This window comes from Petromyzon marinus, chromosome 15 (assembly GCF_048934315.1).
Source record: "Petromyzon marinus isolate PM22_M1 ecotype Great Lakes invasive population chromosome 15, UKy_Petmar_22M1.pri1.0, whole genome shotgun sequence".
Taxonomy (NCBI): domain Eukaryota; kingdom Metazoa; phylum Chordata; class Hyperoartia; order Petromyzontiformes; family Petromyzontidae; genus Petromyzon; species Petromyzon marinus.
The window spans coordinates 2,580,095-2,604,504 of NC_133681.1; the positions used below are offsets into that span (position 1 = coordinate 2,580,095).

General features: G+C 50.6%; 1 protein-coding gene across 3 annotated transcripts in view; it reads left to right on the top strand.

Moving 5' to 3' along the window:
• MCM3AP (minichromosome maintenance complex component 3 associated protein) overlaps positions 1 to 23,211 on the top strand; it is a 47,660-nt gene extending 24,449 nt beyond the window's left edge. For 2 of the 3 annotated variants that reach the window (XM_076067199.1, XM_076067200.1), the window contains 16 exons: positions 1,317 to 1,427; positions 1,815 to 1,919; positions 4,727 to 4,927; positions 5,617 to 5,775; positions 7,059 to 7,127; positions 8,270 to 8,398; positions 9,120 to 9,310; positions 9,828 to 10,202; positions 12,397 to 12,494; positions 13,543 to 13,704; positions 15,619 to 15,844; positions 16,683 to 16,973; positions 17,848 to 17,962; positions 19,466 to 19,615; positions 20,862 to 20,946; positions 22,612 to 23,211. In XM_076067199.1, the coding sequence (XP_075923314.1) occupies positions 1,317 to 1,427; positions 1,815 to 1,919; positions 4,727 to 4,927; positions 5,617 to 5,775; positions 7,059 to 7,127; positions 8,270 to 8,398; positions 9,120 to 9,310; positions 9,828 to 10,202; positions 12,397 to 12,494; positions 13,543 to 13,704; positions 15,619 to 15,844; positions 16,683 to 16,973; positions 17,848 to 17,962; positions 19,466 to 19,615; positions 20,862 to 20,946; positions 22,612 to 22,809 (2,665 nt within the window). In that variant the 3' untranslated portion in view covers positions 22,810 to 23,211. The remainder of the gene's footprint in view (positions 1 to 1,316; positions 1,428 to 1,814; positions 1,920 to 4,726; positions 4,928 to 5,616; positions 5,776 to 7,058; positions 7,128 to 8,269; positions 8,399 to 9,119; positions 9,311 to 9,827; positions 10,203 to 12,396; positions 12,495 to 13,542; positions 13,705 to 15,618; positions 15,845 to 16,682; positions 16,974 to 17,847; positions 17,963 to 19,465; positions 19,616 to 20,861; positions 20,947 to 22,611) is intronic. The other variant, XM_076067201.1, reaches the window with a different exon arrangement.
• Positions 23,212 to 24,410: the final 1,199 nt, after the last annotated feature.

A 24,410-nucleotide genomic window follows, 5' to 3' on the forward strand; every position in this document is an offset into this window, starting at 1 on the left:
GTTAACTCACAAATTTATCTTCACCGATGGCCGCTTGATAGCGCAGAGTGAAGAAAGTAGAGTGCTGATAATGTCTGAAGTAACTTAGCAAATAACGAAGACCGAAGAGGAGCATTAGAGTTAGGATTAAGTTGATCAGAGTATAATTGTATCTTGTCTAAATGTAACGGCAGGGAATATTGACAAAAAGTATGTCATCAAACACTTCACTGCATTTCACCGTAGCACTGTATTAATGGCAGTGAATGTTGCACAAAAGGAAGTCATAAAACACGTCACAGCATTTGACCGCAGCACTGCATGAATGGCAGTGGTTGTTGCGCGCAACTATGTCATAAAACACCTGACGTAATGTCACAGTAGTACAGTATTTAACGGACATTCATTACTTGCAATGCACCCCTCTGATGCTTATCTTCCGCTCGCTGGGATTGAAAACAATTGGAATTCGATACAGTGTCTGCAAAGTAGCAGAGAAATGTTCATTGTAGAATAATTGGGAAGCGTAAAGTAGATCACTTGCCTTTTGTTGGACGTGCCGAAGAAATCAAAGGCACCAAGTGCACTGTGATGCAGCGTATAATTATTTATTGCCTTCACTTTCTATAAAGCGAATTTGCTTTAAAAATTGATCATCGCCGCTCGACCTTCTGCGTTAGTCAAAAGATCCAGGCACACATGAATAATAATGGGGGGGGGGGGGGGGCGCATGTGGAGTGACGTCACGCACGGGACACACACACACAGCCTTTTATGGCTCGTTATATTAGTTGCTGCGTTGATTTCTTTATAAGCTTAATAAAGAAAAGTCAAAATGAAAGATAATTTGCGTAAACAAATATTCCTTTCCACCCCATCTTCATGCGGAGTGAGGTCACCCCGTTCATGATTATTAATGGGGGGGGGGCTGGTCGACGTGGAGTGACGTCACGTGCGTTACACACGGACATTATTGGCTCATTATATTCGTGATTTTACTTGTACTGCCATCATGAGTCAGGTGGCCTAGAAAGAGAGCCACTTTCTTCCTTGGTCAAATAATCTCTCGGACTGCCATTGTGTGTCCAGTACTCACCCAGATCAGCCTTAGTGTCTTAGGTAACCTTGAGATGACACCTGAAACCTTGTATCTGAAATATTTTAGATTCATAATTTATTTTTGGGTGAGGCCAAATTGATCATTTTATGATGATCCCATGATAATGGCCGTTTTCTTATGATGTAAAACTTGAGCTGCGAAGCTTGCTGTCCTGGACTCTGTAATAATGTCTATCTCCACCACGGTGCATTCGGGGGGCCTGGCTATGGTGCCGCAGGTGCGCAGAGGGCATTGCCAGCGCGCTCACTGAAGACGTCACGCTGGAAGCCGTGCGGGAGCTCGGCAGTGCATGCATCGCCGAGGAGAAACAGAAAATCTTACAAGAGCGGTGAATGAGCCGCACCACACTCGTGCCATTGAACTCTTCGTTTTTGCTGCCGTGGCAAAAAATGCTAATTATCTGATCGTAATGTTTCTACTTTGTTGATTTTTCATCCGATGGTGTGACACCTGTTGTTTGAGATGCGCTCTTGTGCCACGTTTTGTTCTACATGAAGTCGCGGTTAAAAGGAAGGGCAGACATTCCCTGCAATCGTTTCAATTGGGATGCTCTCCTTGTGGGCCATTAAGGAAGCATTAGAGGCGGGATACTAGAGATGGAAGTGTTGCTGATGCTGTGGTGGCTGTCTTGCCGGTGACCCGATTACATGTTGCCGCATATGTGCGTGTGTGCGCGTGCGTGCGCATGCGTGCGTGCGTGTGCATGCGTGTACAGGCTGCGTGCCGAGGTGCGGGAGCACGCTGCGCTGGCCATCTGCCATGAACTCACCGAGGAAGTGGCATCTGCTCTGCTCTCCGAGATCGCGGCCACGCAGCTCCGGTGAGCTCGTGCATTGCTGATGGGCAATTGGCCGCGTCCGCATACAACGCATATAACTCGCTAAACTGTTTGTATTTTGCCAGGGAAGGCGCGCGGAGCTATATAGTTATTTTGCAGAAGTGACCTGGCTATCGCAAATCATAGTTCAACGAAGTAGCTTATAACGTGGAAATGTATAGCAGCCAAATAATCTACATGCATGTTTAGAAATGTGGAGGGGATGACCCGGAGGACCTGGAGAAAAATCCACGCGACCACAGGCAGAGTGACACGCAAACTCCAAATATACAGCAGGCGTCAGGGGGGTCGAACCCACGACGTTCTGTATATCAGGCGAGGGAGTTAACATCTCGCCTCCGTGGCGCCCCATAACAATTAATTTAACATACGGGCTTTCGCGACCAATATGATTCGTAAATATTTTTTTTATTACTGCTCACGTTTTACTTACGTGACCCAAAGATCTATGACGAAACATTTAATGTTCACATTGTGTGTGCGCGTGTTCCTACTTTACACGTGCAGAAATGGAGGAAGCAATTGTTCAACACGTTTTACACTTGTTTATTTGAAAGTTTTATTTATTTTGGATGCCAAGAATTTTGTTGAATGGCATACAGTAAAACCTTGGATTGCGAGTAACTTGGTCTGCGAGTGTTTCGCAAGACGAGCAAATTTTTTTAACAAATATTAATTTGATTAACGAGCGAGGTCTTGCAATACGAGTAGTAGGTATAGACGCTTTGTCTGCCGAGCATCACGTGATCACAACTGATCTACGAGTGCTTTGATATACGAGTGCTTTGGATTACAAACACGTTTCCGGAATGAATTGTGCTCGCAATCCAAGGTTTTACTGTATATGCATATTCTTGGGTCTTTCGGTAAAGTCACGTAGATAGGTTCAAAATACTACGACGTTTCGATCGCAACACAAGCAATCGTCCTTCGGAGAAGAAAAAAAAATAGCGGGAAAGCTGCTGAGGCAGGATGTTTTAAAGGTTTGAAATGGGTGTAGCCCAAGGGTCATAAGCGAAGTGGGCGGGGCTAGTGATGTTAAAGTGAGAAATTTGCATGTCAATGTAAGATCGGAGAGCTACCTCCACAACGACGAAGCTGCGGAGGTGGCCATTGTATTGTGAGAGATTAGCATGCCAATGTAAGATGGCTGTGTTAGCGAGACATTTAACCTTTTAATGTAAAGGCATTTAACCTGTTAATGTAAAACCAGAGAGTCGAAAATAACTACTAACATCGGAAAGTAGGATGGAAACATCACAGCCAGTTATGACTTAAACTGGTTAATAACGTCCTTCCAATGATTGCTCAGTTTGTGCCCAGCTTCTCGATTTAAATTGTGTCTCTGTCTATATATATGGGTGGCTTCATGAACGAATCTTTGTTGATAGCCAGTGGGCTTGCAAAGTACTTTCGTCTTAGAGAAATCAATTTCGCGTGAAGCTATCTACGTGACTTTACCGAACGACCCAAGATTATTAATTCCTGCAGTCACGAAAGCTTTAAGTCGGCATATATGCAATTAAAGCAAGATGCAATCCAAACACCGCTTCTTTTTAGATGCGTACCTATAAATGAGCACCGCAGTTAGGCACTCCGACATTGTCGCGACACCTCCTGACATTGGCGAGTTAAAACGAATGGGAGCGATTTCGATTCGCTCGAGTTTCATAATGGCACACTGGAACATAGCCCTCACTTCCTCATCCTCACTAACAAACCCGTACGTACACTCATGTTAGGCAGCCTGGGGCACACTCCGCACGTGTCTACAAGATAAGGTCTGTACAGTCTGTTCTGCTATAATGGCGTGTTGTTTTCATAACGCGAATTGGACAGAATGCGATGAATGTATTAGTGAACAAATTTTTTGTATAACGTGGATGCGAATTGCATATAACGCGATTGAGTCAACGGAACTACGTCGCGCGAGTAGGAATAACCGTTTGTACGACTGCCTCAGCGTAGCATTTCACAAGGTGGGATGCTGCTGGATGCTTCTAGATGCTACCCAAGTGCCTCAGTCTTCAGCCTGCGTACGCATCCTCACGTGTTATCGCGGACGGTGCTGTACCCTATATTATACTGATAGGAAACGTAGTGGACTGGAATCCCAACCGGGATTAATTCACAGGAGGCAGGGGATTAATTGTGTATGTCTGTGGATGTCTGTCCACGTGTATCCGGACACCCGGATAAAATGGGAGGGGTGGGGCTGGGTGGAGAGGGGAGGGTGGGGAGGGGCTGGGTGGGGAGGGGAGGGTGGGCTTGGGCTGGGGAGGGTGGGGAGGGGCTGGGTGGGGAGGGTGGGGAGGGTAGGGGTGGGGAGGGTGGGGCTGGGCGGGGCTGGGTGGGGCTGGGTGGGAGGGGTGGGGCTGGGTGGGGAGGGGCTTTTCACCCCGTGGTGCCCTTATAAAACTCAACGTTTAACCTACTCATGCCGGCTTGTGCCCGCCCTCACAGTCGGGCACATTTGCGGAATACACCACGTGGTGCCGCCGTTGACCCTGGCCACTGACCGAGCAACCCAACGTTCCTACCAGCTCCCTCCGCAGCAATGTGTTTACAAAGCCATTTTTCCATCACGGGGTCTTCTCCAGGAACGCAACTACCATGTTCTAGAAGAACAGACTGTGTATGTTTTGTGGATCTTTGTTCCTCTCAGTGCATGTCCAGCCTGGTCTTGAGAAGATGCGGATGAACTCAGGTGGCTTTATGGTCGCCCGTTGTCTATCGCCGGTGCCGATGCCCCACGCTGACGCTTGCTGGAATGGCTGTTGGGCGCGCAGTCTCGCCGAGGAGCAGATGCTGAGGGAGCGGATCTCGCGCTGCGGTGAAGAGGTCAGCGGCTTCCTGCTGGAACAGGTCATGGCTGAAGAGGTGTCAGAGCTCGTCACTCAGCTGCAGCAGGGAGCACGAGAGCGAGCTCGCAGCCTCGCCCTGGCAGCGGCCGCCGTGTCGCTGTCTCGTACCAGGCAGTACTTCCACAGGTATGCCCCCCCAACGTATTTCCAAGAGATTCTTCATGCGATTCTGTAGACACATTATGCGTATGAGCAAAGTTCTTCACATCAAAGATGATTTTCCACGTTAATATAAGGATATACAAATTCGTCATTTTCAAGGTGCCAGGACAGTGTCACGGTGGCTCGGACTTGTTAACTACCTCGCGTGGTACGCAGGAGGTCGTGGGTTCGATCCCAACTCTGACAGCTATGTACTAGTAGCTTGCATCTTCTCATTAGTCGTGTGGATATTTATCAGGGTCCTCCAGTTCTTTCCCTCCACATTTAGAAACTCGCGTTTAGAGTATTTGGCTGCTATAAATTTCCACATGATAAGCCACTATGTTGAGCTATCAAGAGCTATATAGGTCAGTGGCCATTACCTGGTAAAATAAACACGTTAAGTTTAATTCCTGTTGACTTTCCCACGAGTGGTACTAATTTTATCGACCCGGAGGGAGACTCGGAGAAGAATCCACAGGGATAACATGCAAACTCCATTTTTTCAGGCGTCAGGGTTGGGATCGAACTCACGAACATCTGCATACCAGGCGAGGGAGTTAACATCTCGAACAGCGGTTGTCCTACGGATAGACACGGCCCCCGACATAGGAATGAGATATTCCCATCGCTTGAGCGCTCGAGATATCACTCGGGTGGTTTGTTGTTTGCAGGTGGAGCACGAGGCTGGCCGCCAGGAAGCGCCTGCGGAGGTCTATGCTGACGTTCCCGGCGGCGCCGGCCTACTGCGCGTCGGCCTTCCACCACAGCCACTTCCCGCAGGCGGAGCGCGAGGACGGCACCGAGCCGCGCGACCACATCGACACGAGCAGGTGCCGAGCGCGAGGGCGGCAGGCGGTTAAAAGGCTGCACGTGGAGACTGCGGCTTGCTGCTCAAAAGCTGAAGTCAGTGGTGGAATTTCTACATTCCTGTGGCGGTAGAGTCTCTCCCCATAGGACAATCGATGTTGGCTTTCCCACCAAGTGTTGCTTATTGTAGCGGCTCTGGGAGGAGGGACAATTTGCCGAGTCAACCCCCAACCGGCATTTCAGCTCCACAACATTCCGATTGTTTAATATAGCTAGAAGTGATAAATGTTAGTTTTGCTTCATGAAATTGAATAATGTTGCATTAGTTAGGATGCCGGCTATTTAAAGCACAGTGTTTACGGTTATTCTTTTGGTATAATAATTTAGATGCCACGCTCAAATCGTGACGCGTCGCTGCATGGCCTCGGGGCCACCGGTGGAGATAAGCACCACTCACCAGTCTCACAACAATTCAGTTCACAACCACAGGTAATCATTATGGCATAGATATGTACCTGCACCTGGTGTAGACAACAACAACCGCCATTCACCACTAAGTGGCGGTGACATCACCACGACGCTTGTGCCAGGCTATGTGCACGTTGAGGCCACGTGAAGTGTCGAATGCCCGCTGGCAGGAGGTCACGGGACAGACCCAGCAGGTGCCATGGGTCGACTGACTGAGATGACTCAGATGACTGGTTGATGCACCACCTGTGCCCCCTACTGTGCCAACTTGCTGTGCTTTAGCCACCCGGCGCTCCGCTCATTGTTGTGAGCGTCGCTCCTCCGCCCTCCGTTATTGTTGGAGGGCGACTGCCTCCAACTGGCCAGTAGCGTCCTGCAAGAGCCTCCTCCACAGAGGCCGATCTTGACACCGCTGGTACCAGTCGGCATGTGTTGGTAATTACAAGCGAGCCTCAGGCAGGTACAGAGCCTCGGAGACATTTTTGCCCAATTTAATTGAACAATGAACCGTAATTGTAAAAAATACTCCGTGTGCTTAATTGCGTAACTTAATAGAGTTAGACGCAAACCTGTGGGGGACATCGTACGTGAAACGAATTTCCACTGCTGTCTACCGTGCGGTACCCCTGGCAGAAGCCGTTGCGTTTCTGCAAAGCCCCCAGGATGCGCACTCATGTTGTCGTCACGTTACGTGGTTTGTCCGAACACGCCCTGTCCCCCACCACCAACGGTGGCGAGTCATCTGAGATGATGAGCGGGGACCATGACAGGGAATCCTCTCCTGGACGTGTTGTGTAACTCATGTCTCCGTTGGGCGTGATGTTTTGTGTGTTTACAGCCTGTTCTCGCTCAGGAAGCAAGTCGCTCATCAAATCAATGTGCAAAGCATCTACCGGAAACTTCTCGGGTATGACCGTTGTGCTGTGCTGTGACCAGCGGATTGACGTTACATTTACCTGACACTTGTTTACCCAAGAGAGACCCGATTTCAGGAGTGTCCTGCTCAAAGATTTCACAGTGGGGGGGCAACAATCGCTTTGCGTTTCGACATCAAGGAATTTTTACGAGTGATTTTTGAAAATGGTACAAAATCTGACAATGATGCCGGTTACGCAGTAGGCCTACTTTGTGAAACATATGACATGTGTTTATCGGTTAATTTCACTCACAGTATTAACCTACTCTTGAAGGAGATGGCATTTTTTAATGACCAAGTCGTGATTTAGAATTTAATGGCAGTGGACGTGTATGATGGCGACACCATGAAGAGGTGGTGGCTCCGATTATCTGAAGAAGTCCTCTGTGGTGATGCAGTTGTTGCAGCTCAGACGTGGAGACCGGTGGGGGGCACTGTGGAGCGCCACGGTGGAGAGATGTTAACTCGCTGACCTGATATGCAGGAGGTCGTGGGTTCGATCTCGACCCTGACGCCTGTATATTTGGAGTTTGCATGTCTCTCTCCCTGTGGTCTTGTGGATTTTTCTCCCGGTCTTCCGATTTTCCTTTCCACATTTAGAATCATACATTTAGAGTATTTAGCTGCTATAAATTTCCACATGATACCCCACTTCATTGACCTATCATTTGTGGCCAGGTCACTTCTGATAAAGAGCCGTACAGCTTAGTGTGCCTTACCAGGTAAAATATAAATAGTTACATCGTAATATGGGGAGGGTGGAGATGGGGGGTACCAGGGAGCTCGGTGCGAGTGGGTGATGGCGGTGGGGTGTAGGGTGGGAGTACTCGAGGCATGTTTTATTATTTTTCCACTGGCTCTGGCACTGAGATCTGAACATTTATAGGTCAGAGCATGGCACTCTGGTGGCTAGAGAGAGTGGGCCAATAAGACTACTGCGTCTTGAGGGCAAGGAGGCTCGGATTCAAGTAGTTTACTGAATATAATAACATTTAAGTCCATTAGTCCAAAGGTCTTCGGGGCAAAGCCTGGACCGGGTTTCATCTTTGTGAGTTGTTGTTCCCAATGCCTCCGTCACGTGCATGAAGGTGTGTGTGTCCATGTAAGCATGTGTGCGTACGTGTTCCTGACAGGGAGGCTGTGTGGGCCCCGCTGGACCTTGCCCAGCTACTGGTGAGCAGCGTGCCGAGCCCACAGCCCGCTCTCTACTGGAAGCTGCTGCTCTTGCTACCTCCAAGCAGAGCAAGGTCAAAACAGGACAGGTGAGTTCTAAAGGCACCAAATTTAGTGTTTTCAGCATTTTCACTCCCAAGATGTTGTAAAGAGCGCATCAAGGCTGCCACTATCTGCCTCGAATCCCCAGAACAGCGAGAAATGGAGCATAAATACATCAGCGCTGTTAATGTGCTACCCAGATACATTTACAGGAATTAGCTGTCAAAGCAAAGAGAAAGAAACGGTGCAGATAAACTCCAACCCCTTCAGAGAAGAAAAGTTGCAAGGTGGCACCGTGGGTGCTGTACAGAGACTCACCGTGGCCCTTCAGTCAACTCTGGCTTACACACACGCACATACGGCTCGCCAGGGACTGCCGTGCTGCCGATGGATTCACGAGTTCATTGCTCACGCGATTCGGGCTCTGCATAGAGGGGAAATAAACGCTGTGGTGGTTGAAGGCTGTAGTGAATGAAAACCGCAGTGAATGCCACGATTCGGAGCCATGATTCAACTCGAGGACCAATTCTCATCTTGCCGTTTCCCCGTCTCATTTCTTTCATTTCTTGGTTTGTCCATCGCGTGGGGTGCGTCTTTTACATATACCTTACCTATTTTCATAAACGGTTGCTTCTTACGGGCGCAATCGGTACATTGATGTGAATGGATGAATCGAAGTCACCGTCACATCCTTGGCAGAGACCACTGGATTTACAGGCGTCAGTCGAGATCATACCGGCTGCTCCTGCTGTCGGGTTTTTTTTGCAGGCTGTTGTGCCGATGGCTGAAGATCAAGTTTCAGCGAGGCAATGTGGACACAAATCACCGGGCTGCGGGGACTGAGGAGGAGATTGAGGAGGAGGAATCTCTGAAGACTCTGTCGCTTTATACCGTGCGCTGCCCACCCGGGAGCACATCAGCAAGCAGCTTTGATGCTGCGAATGGAGAAGACTCAATGAGTGAGTGTGACGATCGGGTGGTTTCGTCATCAATTGCATCCAGGACATACAATGATTTGGAATGCAGTGAACGTTATGGCAGTGGTAATTCGAGATGAGTGTTGAGTGTAAGGGAAAGGCAGATTCGAGGCAGGAGAGTGCGGTGTTAATGTGTGGCTCAGCCAGCCGGCCTTGAAGCAGCTCAAAGAAACGTTTCTGGCAAAACGAGCGCAGGCACCTGAGACATATGCTGGGAAATTAGTGGCAAGACAGGATGAGCGTTGCAGAAGTCCGGATGGGAAGGTGGGGCAGGTCAACGTAGATACGATGAGCCACGGGGATGGCTGCCCCGGGTGGGACACTCGTGCAGGGCTATGGAGGGCCGATTGTCGGCATTGTAGCCGGCCACCAGGGAGAAGAGAAGCCCCTGAAGGGGGATGGCGAGAGAATGTCAGGGCAGACTGCGGAGGTCGCCGCGTGTCGACCGCAGCAGCTGCGGGATCAGCTATAACGTTGTGCTGCGATGCTCTCATTCTAGACTTGGAACAGGAAGACCGGGGATCCAGTCTCCGAAACGCAGTGCCAGCGCACGTGTGCGTACGGCTGATGGAGAGAACGCTGAGCGCGACGGAAGCGAAGCGAGCGGAGGAGAGCCGGGCCCTCTTGGGAACGAGCGCGGTGCTGCTGCTCCTCCCCGAGCCCGAGGCTGGAAGAGGGCTCCACCGCGGCGTCGGTGCGCCCAGCATGACCGCGCCCGCGTGGCCCTGCGCCACCCCCGAAGAAGAGTACTGGGAAAGCGGCCGGCTGCAGCTGGCGCAGGCGCTGGAGGGTGGCCCACGGTGGCCGCCCACGCCCGTGGCCGTGCTAGTGCCGCACTCCGCGCGGATGCTGGACACCCGGCAGGTTGAGCACGGTAAGACTTTGTGAGTCTCTAATGCTCATTAGGACTCGGTGCCGAAGTTGACTTTAATCGTGAATTGTAATAAGTACGGTTGTGTGGGTGCACGTATGTCTGCATTGAACATGGGCACTGATGGCCATTCTTTACTCATGACGGTGTTGAAGCTGTTCCGTCACTGTGCAGGTTTGTAGGAGTTTAACTGATTGATGGTGTAATCGCCCAGCGCACTGCACTATGGGCGCAGCCTATTCAGCGAAAATAATTTGTTTTGCGGAGGCCGAATGGATCGCGGGTCAAGCCATTAAGCCACTAACGCTGGGAGAGCAGCCTTCGGTTTGAATCCGGGTTTCAGCCACGGCCTGTGGTTACACCGAGTTCTCAAGTTCAGCGAGTTGGTGGAGTCAGCCCAGTCATCATGGTCTTCACAATAAACACCATATTAAATCTGTTTTTTCAGATAATTTTGCCACATTTTCAGTTTTAGGAATGTTACATTGTCAGTTCTCGTGTCATACGACAAAGTGCACCCCTTCGTGTGTAAACGATGGTGTCACCGTAAGGAACTTGAGAAGCTTCTCTATGAAATATTCTCTTATGGACAATTACCGTACACAACGGGTAAACGCAGCTCTGCGAGCCTTCGATACTTTGTCCCAAGACTTAACGACGATGGCACGGTTGTATTAACCATGGGATAAAAGATAGATCATCATTAGTGTGGAGCAGGAAAGGTCCCAAGAGCTTGCACTCATGCAGGGTTTTCCAGGATTATTTTGTTTGTCATTGTGTTTCAACACGAGCCCGTTACAGAGCACAACAAACCGGGACGTGGGGGAAGAGAGCACAGAAACTCCACGGACAGAAGTTCCCAAACTCTACGCTCCTGGGTTTAGAGGAGGGGGGGGGGGGAGACATTGGGCTCACTGCCCCACCTAGGTGCACCAAGGTGGCGAGATGTTAACTACCTCGCCTGGTATGCAGGAGGTCGACCCTGACGCCTGTATCTTTGGAGTTTGCGTGTTCCCCCTGTGGTCGAGTGGATTTTTCTCCGGGTCCTTCGTTTTTTCCCTCCACATTTAGAAATCAACGTGCGTTTAGAGTATTTGGCTGCTATAAATTTGCACACGACAAGCCACTTCGTTGAGCTATCATTTGTGATAGCCAGGTTGCTTCTGAAAAAGAGCTATATAGCTCAGTGGACCTTACCTTTTTAAATATAAATAGTTTAGTTTTTTAGTATAGGTGGGGACCGCGAGCGGGAGCATGTACTTTTATACAGGGAGGGAAAGGCAAGGGAGGAAGAACTAAAGTTAAGTAGAGGGGGCGGGGAGAAGGAGGGGAAGAAAAAAAGGAGGGGTGGGAAGAGGGCGGGGGGGGAGATGTTTTCCAGGAATTTAATGGGAGGGCGATATTTTTGAGCGAGTGTGCTAAGGAGCCCCCCCCCCCGTTCCATCAAACCGAGATCACGGCCTGGCGCAGCTCATCTCTCTATCTCTTGTCATTGCGACTGCAGCCTGTAGCTCCTGGCTCAATTCCCATTCGGCTTTCGTAGATGTGGTTACATTTGCTCAGTCAGTGGGTTTCAGATGGATCTGATAGAGCAAATTACAATATTGTATTGGGTATGATTTCGTTTTGCGCCAAACTCGGACCCTTGTCCAATAGACAGGGTCCTTACCTATACATATATGGCAGTTCATCAGCATTGGTGTATGCGAGCCTGACTCTGCTGATCAGAAACCAATACAGAGTTTGCTTCTAATGAACCAACCCTGCTGATATTATGCACTCCAAGAAGGTCGTGTGGCTGATGGTATGTGTAAAAAAATCTTAAGTGATTCATGTGCAGTGACAGATATGGAAAGGAGACGTACTATAATCACCATTTAAATATAATAGCCTTTAATATAAGTGTTAATACCCCATTGTGTGTTTACCACGTAGGCGTTCGCGACCAATATTTTCCATAATGTTTACAAAATTGGGTTAGATCGGATATTGTAATCACCAGCGAAACGTCACAGTACTCGAATTGTGAATGTTGTAGGTTTACTCTCCAACACTCCAGTGTGCTGTAGTCATAACGTGACAAACCTTACTAATTGGCTGACGTCGGGTGGTGGCGGGTTAAACGACACATTCATATTTACGCGATCTAACGCGACAAAACCTTTACTGCGGACCCCATTGTGTGTTTCGTATGCAGGATTGAGTTTGAAGGAACTGGTTGCCAATCGGAGGATCAGCGACTACAGGGTCGTGCACATGGCTGAAGACGCTACCTTCCTTCAATCCAACCAAACGGTAAATGCGTCTGCAAACCGTAAACCGCTACTGCATTTACACTCGGCGCCTTGCTGCACCCGACCCACGGGGGGATGTCGCTACGGGCAATTCCAATCGAGTCATTTGCGTGTAACAAGTAACAAACCCATGCTGAATGTACGAACAGGATCTTTTCGATGTGAGGCACGAGCGGTTACAGCCCGTTCTCCGAAAATGTTGCGTGTTGTTTTCATAACTTGAATTGGATGTAATGTGAGAAATGTATCGGACCACATGTTTTTTATAACGAGGATGCAAATTTGATATCGAGCGAACGGAACTACGTCGCGCGAGCAGGAATAAGCGGTTGTACGGCTGCCTCGGCGTAGCATCAGATGAGGCGGGATGCTGCTGGATTCTTCTAGATGCTACTCACGCGCCTCAGTCTTTATTCAGCCTGTTTAACACGTAGGCTTTCGTGACCAATATTAACCTTTAGATGTTTTTTGGATAAAATCCCATAAATATAAATGTGTCGTTAAACCCGCCACCACCAGACGCAGCACCTGATTGGCTCACAAGTGACGACGTCATATTCACCCCTCTATTTAAGACCGAAACAGGAGGAGGATTTATCCACTGCTCTGGCTGTCTCCTGATGAGGCTGGTTGCAATTACCGTTGAAACGTCGTACTCGAATTGTAAATGTTGTGGGTTTACTCTCCAACACATCGATGTGCTGAACGAGTACCGAATTGGCATGTTTTGTTCACGTGACAAACCTTACCGATTGGCTACGTTGGGCGGTGGCGGGTTTAACGACACATTTATATTCATGCGATCTAACCCAAAACAAACTCTTATTCTGGATTTGTTCAGCCTGCGTACACATCTCTCGTGTTACTGTGGACCGTGCTTCACCCTACATTATACATGATTTATTATAACGCGATTATCCCACAACGCGGTGCTCTTCAGGAGCGCAACCACTACCCCGCCGTGTTATAGAACAGGCTGCACCACCATTGCTCTGTCGCCACCGCTGCCGCCCGCCGAGAGTGAACGTGTGCCGCGTGTCCCCGTGCAGCTCAAAGAGGCCGTGCGCTGGCTCGCGTCCCGCTGCCCCGCGCCGCCGCCTCTCTGCTGCGACTCCGTGCGTGGCTTCCTGGAGGAGGGTGTCTGCCGAGAGTTTGGGAGCCGTTTCTACCCGGACCAGGCCGCCCGCCGCCGGGCCCAAGCGGGGCCACAGGTCCGCCTTGCCTTGCCTTGCCTCGCCTCGTCCACTGTGACTGGGTGTAGCTTCTCCGCGTATAACTCGTTCGTCAGCGCAGTCCGCCCGAGCTTTTTACCGTGGGTACATTATTATTACATTGTTTTGTTGTGGCCGTCATCGGTCATCGTCGGCCGTTGTTTATCCACTGTTAGATGAAAGACTCCGCACACCCGCCGCCACCCCTTGGGGGGGGGGGGGGGGGGGGGGTCTGCTCTGCTGCAGTCCTTCTCACTCCTACGTCAGTTCGTTCATTCGTTTCTCAGTCCTATTGTCCTGGTGAGGGTTGCGGCGGCTGCAGCGTGCTGAGTTGGCCGGTCCAGACCACCCATTCCCTGGCGAGAGACTCTAGCTCTTCTTCGCCCTACCTCAGTTTCTCGGTGTAATTTTCCAAGCGTGCGCGCTCTCCGTGTTCGTTTGAAGACTTCTCTGGGTGGTTCAGTTTTCCTTGGCAGTGTCTAAGTCGTTACACTTGCCGGAGAGTCTGGTAATGCACACCGATCGTAGGTCAGTGTGTTACCCCCAGCTCCACACACTACCATCAGCATTACCACACGTTTTTTAGCTTTTCACACGCTGTTTGCCTGTTTGGGAATTTTACCCACCCGGCAGCATAACAAAAGGCGGCTTAATCCTGGCTTGCTTTATCTACTTCCGCCATCTACATCGCAAAGCCTCAGCTGCAGCTCCAGGCGTTACCTCACCAGCTTATAACCCCCCCCCCCCCTCCATGGCCCATCCTGGCTCCTCCCCCCTCCCCTTAACCAGTATATAAGGTCGTGTTTCTGAGAGCTCTCGTCACTTGATACAGTAATTTTGCTGTGACGGTTCCACCTGAAGACGGAAGCTTGTGTTGCCTTCGAAACGTCGTGATTTAATTGAGTTGTTTCATTTAATTTTTTTACCTACGTGACTTTACCGAAAAAACCAAAGAGTACACGTCGGCATGTTTGTTCTTCGTGATCAAATCGATTCAAAAGCTCCTCCACCTGCCTTGGGTTCGTCTACGTTTCATCGGTTTGATCTCGTGTCTCCCTCAGTGGTTACCCGAGCTGTACTTGTACTGTTGAGTTTTCAGTTTTGATGAGAAAATTTGTTGCACATCATATCTGTTTTTGCTCATTCGTATCTTATTAAGCCCTTGGCCGTAGTTCACGTCCGTCGGTTGTTGTGACGACCGTTTCATTCTGGAAGTGGAGATTTTGTCAGGACATGTTAACGGTAATTTCACCGGTGTTCACTTACTTCCTCGAGCATTGTGGTATTCAAAGGAGACACTGAGAACTGTAAAGCACCATGTATAAAGTCTCCGTATCCCCCACATGTATAAAAAAAAAACGATAGCTTGAACGAAACATATAAAATAATTCATTCCATACTTTTATTTTAAACACAGTTGCTGAACCACAGTCCCAGCGGCCCAAGACCTCAAGGAGCCAGCAACAAACGGCACTATCAGTGATTTAACTTAAGAATTCACATGTTAGTTGAATTGAGCGACGTTATTATAAAAAGCTTGAGTAAAGAGATGATTGGAGGGGATTCAATAGTTGAAGCAGTTTGAGAGAAGAATCGGCAAGATAAGTGTTGTGTGACCTGCAGTGCGGTGAGTCGGCGAGTGGATGGACGGGTGTGTGAGTGGGTGGCTTGGGTGGGTGAGTAGGTGAATGAGTTGTCGTGGCCAACAAGTCTGGTGGTTGAGCGCAGTGTGGACGAGACAAAGTGGTCTGCTCAACCGGGTTCTCGACGCGGGCGGAGGAGCTCGCCAGCAACACGAGGTTTACATTGTCACTGCTGTGGAACTGTTTATTCCTTAGCTTTGTTGCGAGTCATCACTGGCGTGTTGTGGTTTTCGCCGTGCGCGGATGCCGCGCTGCGCTTGTCCCGCTGCAGTCTCCCCAGGCCATCGTGGAGCTGTACAACGGCGTCATCCGCCACCTGGCGGCCGTCGCCTGCTCCGCGAGCCTGGCCGCGCTGTCCTGGCCGCCGGCGGAGTTCTCCCGGGGTTCGCGCGCCGAGGCCCTGCCGCCCCACCTGGGCTGGAACTCGCCGCGGCACCTGCGGTGGCTCGAGGCCGTCCTCATGGGGTTCCAGCTGCCGCCGCCCCCGCAAGAAGGTGGTGGTGGGGGGGGGGGGTTGCCCACGCCAGAAACGCCGAGGCGTTTTTATTTAAACGAAATATTCATTCGTTCATCACCGCACAGTTGGCGAAGGAGCTTTGCGCCAAACGTGTGACCTCTTGCGCTAGCGTTCGCATCAACCGCTCTTGGCTACGTCTCGACCGATGTGTTTCATCCACGCATCGTGGGGGGCGACCACGGGGTGGGGAGGGGGGGGTCGCGGTCCGCTTCGAACGTCGACCGCCAACCAAAGTGCGCAATTTGCTGCTGGAGTTTTGCGCATCAAGACGGAATTCCTCACCTGCTTATGAATTTTCCCACACGTGTAAAGGAATGTCGAGCGACGAAGAAACGTTTTCCCCATTATTAACTGATGAACGAAGGGAGCTCCCGCAGCGGTGTGAGGGTTAGCGGTTTGCACGCACCGGACTTGGGATGCAGAGGGCGTCGGTTCAGTTCCATGTCTCGGTGCGGCAGTTTCTCCCATCTCTCACCACCGTGCCCACTGTCCATCCAGCTGCATTAATGGCTGCATCCCAGTCGATGGGCAGGTTACGTATGGTGGGGTAAAATTTGGGTACGCCGGCCCTCGGTCAGCTTGAAAGAGGAGTCCGAAATACCCTCCAGAGTTGGCTTTAGTGGAGGCCCTTCTGCCGTCGGTGCACGAGCTATCAATTGCAGGGGCTGCACATTTACATTTCACGTTGAGCCAAGTTGAGATTGAAACTACAAAGACGTTGTTGTGCACAGCGTCAATGCAGCGCAATCGCGCGTCACCCATAACGGTCTCGGCCAATCACCCGCGCGGCGCTGTCCTGTGTTCCCCTGGCTACGCAGCCGATTGGTCGACCGTCGACGACGCCCTGGAGAAATACGTGCCACGCGTGGCTTCCGTGGAGTCCCGGCCGGTGCTGTTGTCAAACCTGGCACGGATTCTGAAGAGAGCCGGCATGGAGAGGGACGCGAATCGCGGTGCGTGTGGGGGAGGGGAGGACGAGGACGAGGAGGAGGAGGAGGAGGAGCGGCGCCTCGGAGTGCGCTGTGCCGTGCCGTGGGACGAACTGCTCGATTGCTGCGTTGGACACAAGTTGTCGGAGTGCTTCCTCGAGATGGAACACGTCTCTCCAGGTGCACGCACTCGACATGCCCCGTGCTCGCAATTGGGGCCGAGGACGCGGGCCCGGCGGTGGCGCGTTCGCCGCTTGCAGAGGTTCCCGGATTGGTTTCGACCGGCCGCCCGAGTTAATACCGTGGTGTCTGTGTATCAACCGTAAAAAAAATAACGACACGCCAACTGCTTCGTGGTGGATGTCAACGGTCCCTTGACGTCATTCGAAGAGGGGTGGTAGGTCATCGTCTGCTGGTGTCATCATCCTAATTTAGCCAATTTTGAACAATTACGGGAATCCCTTGATAACGGAACAGACGAGTTCCTCAAAAGCTGTCCGTGAAGATAAATTCAGTATATCAAGCCATGTTTTCCCATTGACGTCTATTATGGAAAACATTTTGGTCCCAATATGTAATAAAATGCAGAAAAATATTTTTTAAGCACATTTAATAGAACATCAATAAATTTACAATAAAATATTTTTTAAAACAGTACTTAAAATAATTTGCCACTTATGTTTTACTTAATATCCAAGGTCTCGTTTTGCACTTCTGCATTCACTTGCAGAAAAGCAGTGAAGGCTTTCCTGGGCAATAAAGTGGACTCATAATAATGACAATTGCCGCGTTCCGACTGAGATGACGTTTTACGCTTCCGCTCTTTACACCTAACGATTCCGAGGATAAAATAAATCGAGCAGATTTAATTTGTTGCGCCAAATCCGCGTCTCGCCCAGCGACGGAGCACACGCGCGGAGCGTGTGGTGCAAGGCGCGGAGTGTGTGGTGCAAGGCGCGGAGTGTGTGGTGCAAGGCGCGCAGGGCGCAGCGTTTGGCGTGCCGCTGCCTCACGGCTGCGGCCCTGCCACTTCGTGTCGCCGTTCCGCCTGCAGACGCGCTGAGCGAAGAGGGCGACGCGCTGGTCTACTACCTCGAGCGCGACCTCCACAGCTACCGGCCCCCGGCCGCGTGGGAGGAAGCGCAGGCAGCCACGCTGAGGGCCGCTCGGTACGTGCACAAGCGCTGCCACAGACGCCGGCCGCCGCCGCTCTTGAACACGTACATACACCATACACCAGAGAATAATAGAACTGGAAAAAAACGATTAACTATTTTTTATTTGACCAGGTCAGGCCCCCACCGAGCTGTATAGCTCTTCTTCAAAAGCGATCTAGCTATCACAAATGATAGCTCAACAGGAAGCGGCTTATCTTGTGGAAATTTATAGCAGCCAAATACTCTAAAGCGCGTATTTCTAAATGTGGAGGGAAAAACCAGAGGGCCCAATTAAAAATCCACGCGATCACCGGGAGAGAGAGAGAAGTGACATGCAAGCTCTAAATATAAAATAGGCATCAGGATCGGGATCAAACCCACAATCTCCTGCATACCAGGCGAAGTAGTTAACATCTCGCCACCGCGGCACCCAATAATTGGCGTGTGTTAGAGTTTCGCATTAAAGGCGGTCCACATCTAACAGAGTACTTGCCGATAAATTATATCGGAACTGGTTCTTGGCACATCACCAACCCGTGGTCTAACAAATCCTGACCGAGAGGCAGATCAAGGGGATCGTTTGACTATACTTCACCACGCCCGTTCGTGTGGGTTGGTGAAGAGAGCGCCCAGGACCGTTTCGGGCGTCGCTTGCCAGCAATATTAGCCACGATGTTCAGTGCTCTAACCACTGCGCCCACCGTTTCCTCCAATTTGAGACCTTGCATAAAACCCTCGTGTTAGGCGTTATGAGCGCAGTGTGTGTGCACACATGTTCTACACAAGCCACAATCCATCACAACGACCTCATGAACCTGCGATGGCCTTCAAGGTGGAACGCGTTGAACTATGGTGGTGTGAACGCACTCGTGGAGTGCAAGTTACTCAGGGTTGGGCCGCGGTCGGTGCTGTACGGATGTGTGTATGTTGAACTTCTTTCACGCCTTACGTAGCCAACCGTACTGTGTGCGTGTATGTTGAACTTTCGCACCGTACTTAGCCATCCGTGCTATGTGTGCGTGTAAGTTTAACTTGTTTCGCACCGTACTTAGCCAACCGTGCTATGTGTGCGTGTAAGTTTAACTTGTTTCGCACCGTACTTAGCCAACCGTGCTATGTGTACGTGTAAGTTTAACTTGTTTCGCACCGTACTTAGCCAACCGTGCTATGTGTACGTGTAAGTTTAACTTGTTTCACACCGTACTTAGCCATCCGTGCTATGTGTACGTGTAAGTTTAACTTGTTTCGCACCGTACGTAGCCAACCGTACTATGTGTGCGTGTAAGTTTAACTTATTTTGCACCGTACGTAGCCAACCGTGCTATGTGTACGTGTAAGTTTAACTTGTTTCGCACCGTACGTAGCCAACCGTGCTATGTGTGTATGTATGTTGAACTTGTTTTGCACCGTACGTAGCCAACCATGCTAATCGGATGTGCGAGGGAAAGACGACAAACTAAACGCAAAAGGCACTTTGCGCTGATGGGGCTCGTAAAGTTGGCGACTGCCTTGCAGATCACAGCAGGATGCGGACGTCGGGCAGCGTCGGCGTCGGCGGCGGCCTGTCCACTTTGCCGTGGTGGATGGTGCCGCGGAGCTGCTGCCGGAGTCGCTCACGGCCGAGCTGCAGGAGGCGCTGCAGCTCGAGCGCGAGGACAACGCCAGGTGAGGCTGTGTGACATGACGACAGCACGGTCTCCCACACTGCACTGCGTGCCCACGCTCGTGATTACGTTGGCTTAAGGGGCACCGCGGTGACGAGATGTTAATTACCTCGCCTGGTATACAGGCGGTCGTGGGTTTGATCCCAACCCTAACGCCTGCGTATTTGGAGTTTGCGTGTCTCTCTCTCCCCCTCCCCCCCCCCCCGTGGCCGCATGGTTTTTTCTCCGGGTCCTCCGGTTTTTTTCCTCCAAATTTGGAGTCGACATTTCCCGTTCAGAGTATTTGGCCGCTCTTGCAAGATCTACCTTAAAATTCCTCAAGTGAGATAGCACAGAGCACCAATCCCCGTCTCCTTTTGGCAGGCTCCGGCCCACTCGCAGTCTGCCGCCGAGTCACCTTGTGTTGACACGAGATTCGATGGAAAGCACTTTTTAAATTGCTGAGGCATTTAAAAAAGTGCCATGTCAATTGAAATAAGATTATTATTATTACGTACGATACTGTTTTCTGTTGAACTAGGAGCCGCCATGTCTTATAGAGAGGAGAGTCCTTGACTATAAAGATCTGGCAGTTCACCTACATTGGTTTAAGCAAGCCTGACTGCTGATGAGACGTTGAATGTTAAAACCGGTACAGAGTTCGCATTATGGAACTAAGGTTGCTGAAATACGACCTCAGAAGGCTGTGTGGATGATGGGTTGTGAACATTTTTTTATAAATGTTTGCAAAGAGGCTGTTGACGTTTTATCTCCACTGTTAGGACTCACTGTACATTTCCCTATCCACAAGAACCAATCAGCAGGTGGTGGTGTTTAGGACCCAAATTTGTTTGGGCTAATTGACCGGTGGAAAACTGGGTGCGGAGTGCCAAGTTTACATGCTATGTTGCGTTAAATGGCAAGTCTAATTATTTGACAGAACGTTTTCCAATTTGAAATGACTTTTCTATCGATAAGTTTCCACAGCCGCATATAATCGGTGCAGTGCTCTGAATTGGGAAGCGCTTTTGGGAGGCGGGGGGGATGGGAGGCTGCAGGGGTGGGGGGGGGGGGGGTCGTCTTTGTAACTCCTGAAGAAATGCTCGACGCGCCGCCCAGCCCGGAAAGCCGCACGCGCAGTGGATGCGTTCAGATTTTTTTTAATTTCATTCGAACCCGTTACTCGGTGGCATCCGTTTGCGCGACCGCGTGGAGGAACTGGGCTCCCTGCGTTTGTCGTGAAGTCTTAGTCGTTGTCATCGTTGCAGCTTTGAGCGGCAGCTCTCGGCGTGGCTCTGCGGTCCGCCCGAGATGTCGGCAAGCTCGCTCACCTGCACCCCCGCGAAAGCAAAGGTGAGTTGCACGCCGCTGTGATAGAAACAGCACTGCGACCGCCCGTTGCGAATACGGTAACACCTCGCTGATATCGTCAGGGAGCATTAACCATCATCACGCCAACGCCGGTCATCCTCGCAGCAGCGACTTTTGGTTGGGCATCGAACAAAGATGGTCACCGCATCGCACTCTTTCGTATACGCTTCTGCGGCCATCTGAAACGCTCTTCCGTAATTAGGTATGCCTCCGGAGTTATGCACTTGAAAAGTAATTTATTTCGAACTTATTTTGTGTTCAGTTTGTTATCCTTCCCCTGCACCTTAAATTAGCACGGTTGACTACGTACGGTGCGAAAGAAGTTCACCATGCAAAAAAAAAGATTCCCCATATAGCCTTAACAGACTGTAGGGGCAAGTGCTGTTAGCAAGCAGCTATGAAGCCTGGAACGGTACACGAGGGGGTGGGTGGCCAGCACCACGCTCTACCGCCTTTGTCTCCCCAGTGGCGATGTTTACACACTGGACCAGGTACTCATTTGAGGCTTAGTCGACCTAGGGGAGGCCCAGGACCGGTTCAGATAATCGTCACTGGTGTTGGCCGTGAGCGGGAATCGAACCCGGGTCGCCGGGTTCATAGCGCAGTGTGCTAACCGCTCCACTGCCGCTCACCGTACACACAATACATCTGTGGACTTACCGCCAGGCACTGGTAGCTGTGCTGCACCACCTCCAGACTGTTGTTGTCATCCACCATGGTCATCCACCAATGCAAGGGTTGGTGGATCACACAAATGTTGTAAAACTCCTTCCTACCTGTGAATATCGAGGTTACCATCTCCTGGATTATGGCCAGCTTATGAAGGCAGTCCGGCAACTGTTGACCAATCTCCATCTATACGGGAATTGAGTGTTCCCAACTCGCACGCATGAGTTTAAACACGCATTCATGGAATTGGCCAAACATCCGGAAGTAGGACCACAAACCTTGAGCAAATGTTGGCACAACTTCTGGCTGCCTTACTGCTTGTGGTTTCCAGCGCGTCTGCGTGAAAACTGCACGCTACAAATTCTACAGTATTTGAGATGCAGTGTCACTAATTACACCGCTATGTCAAATTTAAAAAGTAATTATAAATACAGTGGCAGTGTGAGACAATAAGGTAGTTGTCAAGGTTGTGAGGGTGCGTTGGCAGATGGCAGCCGTTGAGTCTTATCATGTGACTGGTACCATATGTACCCTGTGCTTGTGATACAGAACTTGTGCATCCCTACATTAAATCGCTTTTGAAGCAGGAATCGTGCCTTAGGTGCTCTGGATGAATTTCGGATTTTCAAGGAGCGTATCTTTAAAGGGCGTTTCACACGTTTTCATATTTCCATTATTTAATAATGGCTGAACATATCTCCATGCCAACACAAGTGGCTTCCACCCCATGCCAAGGTCGTGAGTTGAAATCCAAGTTGGGAGTACACTCAGCCCCATCATCATCATCCCTTTGGGGTTGATACATTTAGTACCAATTTTTTTAGACAGATTAACATTGTTTTTTGTCCCATTTAGAAATGTGCAAATTTCCACCACCGGCTGTGTGGCAGGGCTGCAAACAGGAAGATTAGCACCAATGCCTCATCGGCTCGTTTGAGCTGCAGGAGAGCAACGCGCCGACTAATTCTGTTTTTACAGCTGCTGCCGCAAGAGAACTGGGAGGTGGATTTGGACGAGCCCCAGGAGGAGGTGGGGGGGGAGGCCTGGTGGGTGAGGGACCCGTCCGAGTCGCTCTCCCGGGGCATCTCTCGTCTCAGGCGGCAGATCCGCGCCGGGAACGAGGCCGATCGCTGCTACGAGCGTTACTTGCGCAGCCTCTTGGAAGCGGACACGTAGACTCGGTTAGCCGTTGCAGCGCGGGGCGACCGGTTCCACTTCCACCGTGGCCAAGTTTTAACAAGTGACGTTTTTATATGTTCATTTTTGTTGTTGTTATAGGATACTTCGTTAGTTGTTAGTGGGGGGGGGGGGGGAAACTTCTTATCATGATGCGAATGTAGTCGCCGCTTAACGACCGCGAGATCATGGCTCGCGAGGAAGCTCGCTTCAGCTTTTGGTTTGTCTCGCGAGTAAGTTACGGGCCGTCGCTTTCAAATCAAGAAACGTCGCCCATCCGTCCACGCCGCCATGCTTTAGCATTTCAGAAGTGTGCCGTGACAGATCTAAAACGTTTTGACGTTGCTTTAACCTTTGCAATTGCAGAATGTTTTCGTAATTCAATAAAGCGCATTTATCAAACTGCCGGTGGTGGTGCATTGTGTGCGCTCGGCTTCTTTTCTGTGCCGGTATCGGCTCCCCGCATCGTCCCCCCTGACCGCCATTCCCTTGCGTCTGGCACCCGAAAACCGCGTGCAGAGATCGGAGCCTGGCAGTCGAACCAAAAACCCGAGCCCTTGGAACCTCAATTAACTACGTGAACACCAACCTAGATAGATGTTCCTGCTCTAGAATGAAAACCGATCAAATGATTCCAGGGTTTAAACCGGTCACATTTGTGAAGCTGCCCTGTGCCACTTCGTCGTGAATCTCAACGTCCTGGGCGCTTCCATCGGCACGTGGGGTGATGCAGAACACGGAGAGATGCGGGTAAGATTGGACGCCACGTTGGCGAGCTGCGAACTGCCTCGCCTGGTTATACAGGAAGGACGTGGGTGTGATCCCGACCCTGACCCCTGTATATTTGGAGTTTCTATGTCTCCGTGCTCGTGTGGATTTTACCCGGGTTGCCTGGATTTCCCCATCACATTTAGAATCGGCGTGCGTTTAGATTATTTGGCTGCTATTAATTTCCACATAAGCCGCTTCGTTGAGCTATTATTTGCGGCCAGGTCGCTTCTGAAAAAGCTACATAGCTCATGGGGCCTCACCTGGTAAAAAAAAACAAAAATCGTTTCGACACATGGATAGAGACAGACGTACATGGATCCCCAGGTGCAAAATATAGTCAGGTCCTGCAAGTTTCATATCAGGGCTCAACGACACATTGAGTCGTGACACAGCCAACACTGGGGCGTGTGGCATCGTGATCGACGAGATTCGATTGTGGCAACTCGCTACTCTTCGGGACGTCTGGCAAAAAAACGGCAAGCTGCAGCGTGCGCCAAAACCCTTTTGGCGCTGGTCGTTGATGGGGCAGTGCAAAAGATCCGACGCCCGTGTACGTCCGGTGCACGCCGAGCTGCATTGGGTTCCTGATTGCCGAACGAATACGTCGCGAGGTCGCACTCATTCTAGATTTGAAGTTTTCGTGACTGCAGGGATCCAGACCCTTTGGTTCTTTCGGTAAGGTCACGTGGGTGTAAAATACAATAAATTAAATCTGCGACGTTTCGGACGCAACACAAGCGTCCGTCATCAGGCGGGATAACCACGGCAAGAAACAATTGCTACTTCAGCTACTTCAGCGATTGTTTCCGAAAGAACCAAAGAGTATGGAT